This window comes from Rhinoderma darwinii, chromosome 6 (assembly GCF_050947455.1).
Source record: "Rhinoderma darwinii isolate aRhiDar2 chromosome 6, aRhiDar2.hap1, whole genome shotgun sequence".
Taxonomy (NCBI): domain Eukaryota; kingdom Metazoa; phylum Chordata; class Amphibia; order Anura; family Rhinodermatidae; genus Rhinoderma; species Rhinoderma darwinii.
This window is the reverse complement of record NC_134692.1, coordinates 97,402,348-97,415,524: the sequence shown is the minus strand read 5'-3', so window position 1 is coordinate 97,415,524 and position 13,177 is coordinate 97,402,348. Positions and strand designations below refer to the sequence as shown.

The following is a 13,177-nucleotide window of genomic DNA, read 5'->3' as shown; positions in this document are numbered from 1 at the left end:
GAAGGTGATCTGTTACGTAGTTCAAAATCCATGTTATTTCTTTGATGTTTGGATTTGCGAACTTATATGTTTTATGTGATTTGGACGAAAGTATGTGAATTTAAAGTACAAAGCTGGTTTTGAATCTTCCGAACAAATGTGTTTAGTCGACTGTCTAAAGTATGGTAATATTCAGTCGGGGTCAGACCAAAGTGGTCTAGATGATCTCTTTTCGTTTTTATTGTCTTTTGATATTTTATTTTCTGTATTATTTTTGTTGAGGGAAAAAATCTATATTTAAATCATGTTATTTACTGCCAGTAAATTATTCTGATCAGATTTATCTATAGAGTCCAATTTTTTCTATCTCGTGAATCCCTACAGTACATTTGAAATACTGGGTTAGCACAGATATCACATATGGATTTAAATTAATTGATAGCGTGTTATGGATGGAAAAAACAAACAGTAGAGATGAGCGAACTTTTCAAAAGTTCGGTTCGGCTAGTTCGCCGAATTTCACAAAAAAGTTCGATTCGGACCGAACTAGTTCGGACCGAACCTGTCACTTACGTGCGCCGAGCATGCTACTGTCTCGGGTGCTGATAGAGTTAATGGGCTGCACTAACTCTTTCAGCAACCTTGACAGTACATGATCGGCGCGCGGAAAATACAATTTAAATGTAATAAAAAAATAAAAATTATACGTTCGTACTTACTTTCCTCCTGTCCGGCCTCCAGCGATGACGTTTCATCCCTTTCGCCGCTGCAGCCAATCACAGGCTGTACTGGCGGTCACGCACGTCAGGATGACGCTTCATCCCACGTGACCGCCTCTGCAGCCAATCACAGGCTGCAGCGGCGACATGGATGAAACGTCATCGCTGGAGGCCGGACAGGAGGAAAGTAAGTATGAACGTATTATTATTATTTTTGGCCATGTATGTATGTATGTATGTTGTCATGTATGTATGTATATATGTGCATGTATGTTGGCATGTATGTATATATGTGCATGTGTGTATGTATATTTGCATGTATATATTTGCATGTATGTATGTTTGCATGTATGTATGTTTGCATGAATGTATGTTTGTATGTATGTATGTATGTTTGCATGAATGTATGTTTGCATGAATGTATGTATGTATGTTGTCATGTATGTTTGTATGTATATTTGCATGTATATATTTGTATGTTTGCATGTATGTATGTATGTTGGCATGTATGTATATATGTGCATGTATATTTGCATGTATATATTTGCATGTATGTATGTTTGCATTTTATGTATGTTTGCATGTATGTATGTTTGCATGTATGTATGTATGTTGTCATGTATGTGCATGTTTGTATGTATATTTGCATGTATATATTTGCATGTATGTATGTTTGCATGAATGTATATTTGCATGTATGTATGTATGTATGTATGTTGTCATGTATGTATGTTGTCATGTATGTTGGCATGTATGTATACATGTTTGTATGTATGTATGTATGTTTGCATGTATGTATGTATGTTGTCATGTATGTTTGCATGTTTTTCTTTTTGCATGTATGTTTGCATGTATGTTTATATATATGTGCATGTATGTAATTATGTTTGCATGTATTTATGTTTGCATGTATATTTGTGCATGCTTGTATATATATATGTATGTATGTATCTTTGCATGTTTGTATGTATGGTTTCATGTGTGTGTGTATGCATGTATGTATGATCGTTTGCATGTATGTATGTTTGTATATATGTATGTATGTATGTTTGCATGTATGTTTGTTTGTATATATGTCTGTATGGCCATGTATGATACTGTCTGCTGGCGCCCTGTATCTAAGTCAACTTCGTGGCAGGCTTCTATACATGGTATAACAGTCAGTATCACACATTAAACTGAATCTAAGCCTACGACATGTTTTATTTCATTTTTTTTTTTTTTTTTTACAGGTTTGGTGTTTGGACTACGTCGGTTTCGAGGACTACTTCGATGACGGTTTTTTTTCTACAATAAAATGGTTAATGAGGGTTGTGTTGGGGGTGCTTTATTTCAATAAAATATTTTATCTATATCTTTGTCTTTTTCTTTTCAAATTTTATTACTACCACTTTAGTAATGGGCGCTGTCTGAGTGACAACATCCATTACTAAGGCGAGGCTTAGTGTTAGCCGGTGCAGAGGCTAACACTAACCACCATTATTACCCCAGTACCCACCACCACCAGGGGTGCCGGGAAGAGCCAGGTACGATCCAGTACCCGACCATCTGTTGTGATGGTCGGGCTCTGGGGCGGCCGCAGGCTGGTATTATGAGGCTGGGAAGGGCCAAAAACAGTGGACCTTCCCACCCTTGTAATGCTAGGCTGCTGCTGCTGTGTTGTATCTGGCTGGTTATAAAAGTGGGGGGGACCCCCACGTCTTTTTTTTTAATTATTTATTTTTAATTTTTTTTAAAAAATACATGGGGTTCCACCCAATTTATCATAACCAGCCACATACAACAGTGTTATTAGCCTGGGAATGGACAAAACCCACCCATGTAATGCCAGACTGCTGCGGCCTTGTATATGGCTGGTTATTAAAAATGTGGGGGACCCGTCTATTGTTAAATTTGTTAAAATAAAAAAAAAAAACGACGTGGGGTCCCCCCCATTTTTATAACCAGCCCGATACAACACAGCAGCAGCAGCCTAGCATTACAAGGGTGGGAAGGTCCACTGTTTTTGTCCCTTCCCAGCCTCATAATACCAGCCTACGGCCGCCCCAGTACCCGACCATCACAACAGATGGTCGGGTACTGGATCGTACCAAGCTCTTCCCGGCACCCCTGGTGGTGGTGGGTACCGGGGTAATAATGGGTGGTTAGTGCTAGCCTCTGCACCGGCTAACACTAAGTACCGCCTTAATAATGGACGCTGTCAATCAGCCAACTGCCATTATCTAGGCACTAATAAAGTTTAAAAAAAAACACAAAGACAATTCTTTTTTATTGAAATAAGAAATCCCCAACAAAACCCTCGTTAACCATTTTATTAAAATTTGAAAAAACGTAGATCTACGCAGTAGTCCAACGAATCGAAGATGTAGTCCAATCGGTACATCAAAATCTGCAACAACATAAAAAAACTGTTATCAATGTGAACAATAACAATACTTCTACTCACCTACACACATATATACACGCACACACACACAAACAACCATACACAAACACACACATATACACAAACACATATAAACAAACACACCCATATATATACAAAACACACACACATAAACACACACCCATATACACAAACACACACATATACAAAAACACACACACACACACAAACATCTACACACAAACATATATACAAATACACCCATATATATACACAAACACACACACCTATACACACATATACACAAACACACACATACAAAAACACACACACACAAAAACACACACACAAACATCTACACACAAACATATACACATACACCCATATATACACACACACATATATACACAAACACATACACAAACACACCCATATATACACAAACACACATACACAAACACACATATAAAAACAAAAACAGACAAAGACACATACCCAAACACACACACTGTTTCTTTTAAATGCTGCTGGGGAACCCGCTCGATCCACTATATAAGGCTGCGCTATAGTGCAGCATTTAAAAGAAACAGGATCCTGACCTGTCCATAGAGTTTAAGGCAGCACAGAGTATTTCAGGAGATGAGCGTGCAGATTCAGTGCTGCTGTGAACTCTGCTCTTACCATTACGTAGCTCTCAGTCTGTTACCTCTCCTCCACTCCTGTCCTCAAGAACACCTTCACATGATTGGCAAGTCACCACGTAATGGTAAGAGCAGAGTTCACAGCAGCACAGAGTATTTCAGGAGATGAGCGTGCGGATCTTGTGCGGGGTGGTGACTTGCCAATCATGTGAAGGTGTTATTGAGGACAGGAGTGGAGGAGAGGTAACAGACTGAGCTACGTAATGGTAAGAGCAAAGTTCACAACAGCACAGAATCTGCACGCTCCTCTCCTGAAATATTTTGTGCTGCTGTGAACTCTGCTCTTACCATTACGTAGCTCTCAGTCTGTTACTTCTCCTCCACTCCTGTCCTCAAAAACACCTTCACATGATTGGCAAGTCACCACTGCGCACAAGATCCGCACGCTCATCTCCTGAAATACTCTGTGCTGCTGTGAACTCTGCTCTTACCGTTACGTGGTGACTTGCCAATCATGAAGGTGTTATTGAGGACAGTAGTGGAGGAGAGGTAACAGACTGAGAGCTACGTAATGGTAAGAGCAGAGTTCACAGCAGCACTGAATCTGCACGCTCATCTCCTGAAATACTCTGTGCTGCCTTAAACTCTGTGGACAGGTCAGGATCCTGTTTCTTTTAAATGCTGCACTGTAGCGCAGCCTTATATAGTGGATCGAGCGGGTTCCCTAGCAGCATTTAAAAGAAACAGGATCCTGACCTGTCCACAGAGTTTAAGGCAGCACAGAGTATTTCAGGAGAGGAGCACGGCCGGCCACAGGCAGCCGGTCGTTTTTCCAAGCCGTGCTCCCATTATGCACACGACCGTAAAAACACCCGTTATTGCGGGTCGTAATTACGACCCGCAATAACGGGCTCATAGACTTCTGTTACCCACAGGTACCTTCCCGTTTTCTCACGGGAAGGTGCCCGTGCCGTTAAAAAAATAGAACATGTTCTATTTTTCTATTTTACGGGCCGTGCTGCTATAAAATTTAGGGTATGTTCACACGACAGCGTCCGTAACGGCTGAAATTACGGGGATGTTTCCACCTGAAAACATCCCCGTAATTTCAGCCGTAACGGCATGTGCAGGCGCTTGAACGCCGCGTCTATTACGGACGTAATTGGCGCTGCTATTCATTGGAGTCAATGAATAACGGCTCCAATTACGGCCAAAGAAGTGACAGGTCACTTCTTTGACGCGGGCGTCTATTTACGCGCCGTAAATATACGCCTCGTGTGAACAGACAAACGTCTGCCCATTGCTTTCAATGGGCAGATGTTTGTCAGCGCTATCGAGGCGCTATTTTCGGGCGTAATTCGGGGCAAAAAATCCCGAATTACATCCGTAATTAGTGCGTGTGAACACAGGGTATGTTCACACGCACTAATTACGGACGTAATTCGGGCGTTTTTGGCCCGAATTACGTCCAAAAATAGCGCCTCGATAGCGCTGACAAACATCTGCCCATTGAAAGCAATGGGCAGACGTCCGTAAATAGACGCCCGCGTCAAAGAAGTGACCTGTCACTTCTTTGGCTGTAATTGGAGCCGTTATTCATTGACTCCAATGAATAGCAGCGCCAATTACGTCTGTAATGGACGCGGCGTTCAAGCGCCTGCATATGCCGTAACGGCTGAAATTACGGGGATGTTTTCAGGCGGAAACATCCCCGTAATTTCAGCCGTAACGGACGCTGTCGTGTGAACATACCCTTATAATGACAGCACGGCTCGTAAAAGCGGCCGGCTGCCCGTGGCCGGCCGTGCTCGTAATTACGAGTCGTAATTACGAGCACGACCCATAAAATAAAAAAATAGAACATGCTCTATCTTTTTAACGGCACGGGCACCTTCCCGTGAGAAAACGGGAAGGTACCCGTGGCTAACAGAAGTCTATGGGCCCGCTATTTCGGGTCGTAATTACGACCCTTAATAACGGGTGTTTTTACAGTCGTGTGCATGAGGCCCCGTAATGACGGGTGGTTACATGTGTGCCCCCGTCATTACGGCAGCGTTGCTAGGCGACGTCAGTAAATAGTCACTCTTCAGGGTGCTGAAAGAGTTAACTGATCGGCAGTAACTGTTTCAGCACCCTGGACAGTGACTACCGATCACAATATAGAGTACCTGTAAAAAAAAAAGACGTTCATACTTACCGGGAACTCCCTGCTTCCTCCAGTCCGGTCTCCTGGCCGTTGCCTTGGTGACGTGTCCCTCGCGACATCCGGCCCGACATTCCTTGATGACGATGCAGCCCATGTGAGCGCTGCAGCCAATCACGGGCTGCAGAGGCCTCTGCAGCCAATCACGGGCTGCAGAGGCCTCTGCAGCCAATCACAGGCTGCAGAGGCCTCTGCAGCCAATCACAGGCTGCCGCGTCAGAAAAGAAGGTCGGACTGGAGGAAGAAGAGGGACTCGTCCGCAAGACAACGACCAGGTACGTATGAAATGCTTTTTATTTAATTTTTAATCAGCAGCCTCTTTTCTCTATCAGTGATTGATAGAGACAAGTGGCTGCCGATTTGTATAATATTTTTGACCGGGTTCGGTCAAAACGGGTTCGGCCGAACCCGGTGAAGTTCGGATTCGCTGCGAACCGAACTTTTCCGGAAGTTCGGACCGAAACCGGGTTCGGTTGTCCCGGTTCGCTCATCTCTAACAAACAGATGTCAGGTTGTTAGCTTTAATAATGGAACATAAGGTCTTTTCTTAGATTTAAGCCTTTTGGAACCCTTGTTTGAAGGCTGAAGATCCAAAAAGCTTCTCTTGTTCGTGTTATGTGTTTAATATCCCCACCTCTTTTGGGGGTGTATATTTTTTCCATGGCATAACAGGAAAAACTGTTGATTGTTCTATTATGTTGAGTTATGAAATGTTTGGCTACATTCGATGTATTGAGGATGTTTGGGTTACGGATGTAGCCAAGATGTTCAAGGATTCTTGTCTTAAACTTTCTGTTTGTACATCCTATGTATTTCAAGTCACATATTGTGCATTCAATTATATATATGACCGAATCGGAGTTGCAATTAATGTAATTTTTAATAGCATGCGTATCAGTGTTAGCTGAATTTGAAAAAACCTTTTTTGGTATTACATATGAGCATACTTTACATGGATTGTTTCCACACTTAAAAAATCCTTTTTGTTCTAACCATGAACCTTTTGTTTTGATGGAACTAAAAAATGATGGAGAAAGTGTCGTGGCCAAAGATGGAGCTCTACGTGGGACTATTCTACATCCGTCCTTAGGATGTCTTCCAGGACTGGGTCTTCTCTGAGCATGGGTAAGTGTTTGTTCACAATTCTTTTTATACTTTTGAATTGACTATTTTGTTGCAACACTAGTGTGGGTATGTTAGATGTTAATTTTGGATTTTTATTATTTTGGGACAAAAGGATGTCTCTGTTTTTCTTGGCTATTATTTTGTCTGCTCTGTCCAGAGACCAACGTGGGTACCCCCTGTTAGATAGTCTGTTATGTATAAGTTGTGTTTCAGTTTTAAATTGTTCATCTGAGCTGCAATTGCGTTTTGCTCTGCATAATTCGCCCACTGGGATCGAGACAATGGTCTGTTTAGAGTGGTTACTGCCTGCATGTAAGATGGTATTGCCAGCTGTTGGTTTTCTATAGGTTTTTGTATGTATCTGGATACCATCTTCTCCTTTTAGTTCCAGATCCAAAAATATGATGTTGGTTTTGGCAAACATATGTGTAAACCTAAGATTGTAGTCATTAGAGTTAAGGAAATCCACAAAATCTTTAATGGCAGATACATCTCCCTCCCATATGAACAGGAGGTCATCGATGTATCTGCCATACCAATTGATATTATCTCCAAATGGATTTGTTGTGGAAAAAATGGTTTTTTCCTCCCACCACGCCATAACTAAGTTCGCCAAAGACGGAGAAAATTTTGCCCCCATTGAGACCCCCTTTAATTGGAGGTAATATTTGGTATCAAAATAGAAATAGTTGTGTGTTAGTAAGAAGGTGAGAATTTCCAAGATGTATATTTGTAATGAGTCACTATAGTTGCTGTGTTTGTTCAGATGATATTCTATAGCAGCGTGGGCTGCATTGTGCGGTATACTCGGATAAAGAGATGTAACATCACATGTTAACCATGTATATTCTTTTGACCATGTCTTGTATCTAAATGCACGTAGGACATCCTTGGTGTCTTTCAAAAAGCTTGGCGTATTTTGTGCGATAGGTTGTAAGAGGGAGTCTAACCATTCCGAGGTTCTTTCAGAGAAAGACCCTATTCCCGAGACTATTGGTCGCATGGGAGGAGGGATAATATTTTTATGCGTTTTAGGCAGAGCATGGAGTATTGGCGTAATTGGATGTTCTACGATCATGTAATCTGCTTGCTTTGATGTGAGGGAACCGCTATCTAATCCTGTCTTAATCAGGTTATTTATTTCTTTTTGAAAACCGATGATTGGATTTTGTTTTAGTATTTTATAGGTACTTTGGTCCGATAGTAGTTCCTCAATTTGCATTTTGTAATCTTCCCTCTTCATGATTGCAATACTGCCTCCCTTGTCCGATTTTTTGATAATAAGGTCCTCATTGTCTTCAAGCGATTTTTTTGCTTTTCTCAATTTACTTGGGAAATTGTTAGTTCCTTTTTCTTTATTGGTGGATTCATAAAGTAGTTGTAGGTCCTTTTCTATCGATATTTGAAAACGGTCCATTGTCTCAGTCATAGATGTGATAGGGTAGAATTTGGGATTGGTGATTTTGAAGTTAGTTGAAGTGTATATGTCCTTTTTTATGGGTTCAGTATCTAAAGCTTCCACTCAAAAAAGAGTCTTGGATTCTTGAAAAGATAGCGTATGTTCCAACGGATCTCTTATTCCCATTTGTGGTTGAAGTGCCACAGATGAATCAGTCGTTATTGTTGTTGCATATTCATTCGCTCCAATTGTATCCGTCTCAATGGTGTGGAAGTGTCTTTTTACAGTTAGATTTCTGACGAATTTGTTAACATCTAGTAAAGTATTGAATGGGTCGAAGCTCCGTGTTGGTGCAAAATTGAGGCCAAGGGATAGAACTTCAGTTTGTTCTTCTGTGAGACTGGTTGTGGAGAGATTGGTGATATTTGAGTTAGGTTGTAGTTCCTCCGGGTGCGGGGGCGAACACTCTGTTCTTGATCTACAGGGTTTGTGTTTGCGACCGCCCCTCCTGCCTCGTTTTTTGACGTATAATTTCTGTCAAATCTGGGGTTGTTTCTTGATCTTTCTTTGGGATTGTCGCAATCTAGATCATCATGTTCACCGTCTCCCGAATCCGGTTCAGTGGAGCTGAAGCTTACTCTATGTTGGTATTGACCGTATCTTCCTGAATTTTTTCGTTGTTTTAGAATCGGTCTGAATTTATTGTAATTTCTTCCTCTATTACTCCAATTGTAGACTTCTTGGTTGGCGTAGTCTCGTAAATCTCTCTGGAACTTAGTTTTTTTGATTGTCGCCATGGACTTGTCGACTTTGTCGATACTGTTGGAGGTCCGTGTTTCTAATGTGACATAGTTAGGTGAGCTGGCAAACAAATTAAATTTTTCTTTAGTTGTTGAAATTTCATCTTTAATCAATTTCATTAATTTCATTAATTTGATAGAACAGTCAGAGAGGATCTGATTCCATTCGGTACTAAAGGTTTCCGAATATTTGAAAGTAGTTGTTTTTTTCATACGTAACCCTCTTGGAATCATGTCTTTTGCACAATAATTTTTTAAGGTTGTGAGGTCCCACCAGACCTTTGTTTCATGAATCATAGATTTTTCCAGTGTGTGGAAAAGATCTTCCATTTCATAGCAGTTTTCTTTAGTGTTATCCATCGTACCAAAAACTTTTGCTGCCAAAGCAGCACGAGTATATTGTATTTCATTCGTCATCATTTAAATATGTAGCATGGAAGCCCAAAACAATATTTTTTCAGAAAAACACCAGTATGAAAAAATGTTAAAATATAGAAATAAGCCTTTAGTATATAATATGCATTGAATAATGTCCTTGTTCCAATATATCGTGGATATTGTTACTCTTAGTTCACCTCTGTACTAAAAAATGGAATTTCCTTTGTCATCAAAGATGCAGAAATAAATATGGAGGTTGGACACCTACCAATGTTTAAGTAAGATAAATGCACGTGAGGAAATCTTTCAGCCGATAGTGAAATACAGGAAAAAATATGAAAGAAATCCTCCAGCTCACCTTGTCACGAGAAGGATGTAGGAGTCAGCACACGGATCCTCGTGTCGGCACACGCAGAAGATACAACAGAACCAGGGGAGTTGGAACCAGCGCTGAGAGTGTAGTTTTTTTGTTAAAACGGAAATCAAATTTCCAAGTTTAATTGATCTTGGTTAAAATCGAAGCACAGGGGCTACGAACAAAAATTAAGTGACAGGTAGGTGTAGTCCAGAGTACAGAGAGGAGGAGAGGATAGGCGGTAGCCTACGCGTTTCAGACCCTCGCTAGGTCCTTAGTCATGGCTTATGATAAGTCTGACTGTGCAGTCTAGACCTATTTGTAGTCAGTCAGTCTTGTAGATAATTAATTAATTGCGGTTCACGGCCGGAGAGGAAAAGGAGGAGCCCTGTGGACCGCAATCTTTTGTCTGTTTCCTTGTTATAGAAGAATCAGTTGTACGGTATGCAAAGTTTTTCTATGTTGTATACCCGAAGATTAATTATAGATACGTGCGTATCACCAATCTCTCCACAACCAGTCTCACAGAAGAACAAACTGAAGTTCTATCCCTTGGCCTCAATTTTGCACCAACACGGAGCTTCGACCCATTCAATACTTTACTAGATGTTAACAAATTCGTCAGAAATCTAACTGTAAAAAGACACTTCCACACCATTGAGATGGATACAATTGGAGCGAATGAATATGCAACAACAATAACGACTGATTCATCTGTGGCACTTCAACCACAAATGGGAATAAGAGATCCGTTGGAACATACGCTATCTTTTCAAGAATCCAAGACTCTTTTTTGCCTGGAAGCTTTAGATACTGAACCCATAAAAAAGGACATATACACTTCAACTAACTTCAAAATCACCAATCCCAAATTCTACCCTATCACATCTAGGACTGAGACAATGGACCGTTTTCAAATATCGATAGAAAAGGACCTACAACTACTTTATGAATCCACCAATAAAGAAAAAGGAACTAACAATTTCCCAAGTAAATTGAGAAAAGCAAAAAAATCGCTTGAAGACAATGAGGACCTTATTATCAAAAAATCGGACAAGGGAGGCAGTATTGCAATCATGAAGAGGGAAGATTACAAAATGCAAATTGAGGAACTACTATCGGACCAAAGTACCTATAAAATACTAAAACAAAATCCAATCATCGGTTTTCAAAAAGAAATAAATAACCTGATTAAGACAGGATTAGATAGCGGTTCCCTCACATCAAAGCAAGCAGATTACATGATCGTAGAACATCCAATTACGCCAATACTCCATGCTCTGCCTAAAACGCATAAAAATATTATCCCTCCTCCCATGCGACCAATAGTCTCGGGAATAGGGTCTTTCTCTGAAAGAACCTCGGAATGGTTAGACTCCCTCTTACAACCTATCGCACAAAATACGCCAAGCTTTTTGAAAGACACCAAGGATGTCCTACGTGCATTTAGATACAAGACATGGTCAAAAGAATATACATGGTTAACATGTGATGTTACATCTCTTTATCCGAGTATACCGCACAATGTAGCCCACGCTGCTATAGAATATCATCTGAACAAACACAGCAACTATAGTGACTCATTACAAATATACATCTTGGAAATTCTCACCTTCTTACTAACACACAACTATTTCTATTTTGATACCAAATATTACCTCCAATTAAAGGGGGTCTCAATGGGGGCAAAATTTTCTCCGTCTTTGGCGAACTTAGTTATGGCGTGGTGGGAGGAAAAAAACATTTTTTCCACAACAAATCCATTTGGAGATAATATCAATTGGTATGGCAGATACATCGATGACCTCCTGTTCATATGGGAGGGAGATGTATCTGCCATTAAAGATTTTGTGGATTTCCTTAACTCTAATGACTACAATCTTAGGTTTACACATATGTTTGCCAAAACCAACATCATATTTTTGGATCTGGAACTAAAAGGAGAAGATGGTATCCAGATACATACAAAAACCTATAGAAAACCAACAGCTGGCAATACCATCTAACATGCAGGCAGTAACCACTCTAAACAGACCATTGTCTCGATCCCAGTGGGCGAATTATGCAGAGCAAAACGCAATTGCAGCTCAGATGCACAATTTAAAACTGAAACACAACTTATACATAACAGACTATCTAACAGGGGGTACCCACGTTGGTCTCTGGACAGAGCAGACAAAATAATAGCCAAGAAAAACAGAGACATCCTTTTGTCCCAAAATAATAAAAATCCAAAATTAACATCTAACATACCCACACTAGTGTTGCAACAAAATAGTCAATTCAAAAGTATAAAAAGAATTGTGAACAAACACTTACCCATGCTCAGAGAAGACCCAGTCCTGGAAGACATCCTTAAGGACGGATGTAGAATAGTCCCACGTAGAGCTCCATCTTTGGCCACGACACTTTCTCCATAATTTTTTAGTTCCATCAAAACAAAAGGTTCATGGTTAGAACAAAAAGGATTTTTTAAGTGTGGAAACAATCCATGTAAAGTATGCTCATATGTAATACCAAAAAAGGTTTTTTCAAATTCAGCTAACACTGATACACATGCTATTAAAAATTACATTAATTGCAACTCCGATTCGGTCATATATATAATTGAATGCACAATATGTGACTTGAAATACATAGGATGTACAAACAGAAAGTTTAAGACAAGAATCCTTGAACATCTTGGCTACATCCGTAACCCAAACATCCTCAATACATCGAATGTAGCCAAACATTTCATAACTCAACATAATAGAACAATCAACAGTTTTTCCTGTTATGCCATTGAAAAAATATACACCCCCAAAAGAGGTGGGGATATTAAACACATAACACGAACAAGAGAAGCTTTTTGGATCTTCAGCCTTCAAACAAGGGTTCCAAAAGGCTTAAATCTAAGAAAAGACCTTATGTTCCATTATTAAAGCTAACAACCTGACATCTGTTTGTTTTTTCCATCCATAACACGCTATCAATTAATTTAAATCCATATGTGATATCTGTGCTAACCCAGTATTTCAAATGTACTGTAGGGATTCACGAGATAGAAAAAATTGGACTCTATAGATAAATCTGATCAGAATAATTTACTGGCAGTAAATAACATGATTTAAATATAGATTTTTTCCCTCAACAAAAATAATACAGAAAATAAAATATCAAAAGACAATAAAAACGAAAAGAGATCATCTA

General features: G+C 40.0%; 1 protein-coding gene across 2 annotated transcripts in view; it reads left to right on the top strand.

The window, feature by feature from the left end:
* C6H16orf89 (chromosome 6 C16orf89 homolog) overlaps window positions 1–13,177 on the top strand; it is a 72,163-nt gene that overhangs the window by 18,285 nt on the left and 40,701 nt on the right. Inside the window, exon 1 of one of the 2 annotated variants that reach the window (XM_075831305.1) lies at window positions 6,356–7,053. The exons of the other annotated variant lie outside the window; for it this stretch is intronic. Within the exon in view, the coding sequence (XP_075687420.1) occupies window positions 7,020–7,053 (34 nt within the window). The 5' untranslated portion in view covers window positions 6,356–7,019. Of the gene's footprint in view, window positions 1–6,355; window positions 7,054–13,177 lie in introns of those variants that run through there. 2 annotated transcript variants of the gene reach the window in all.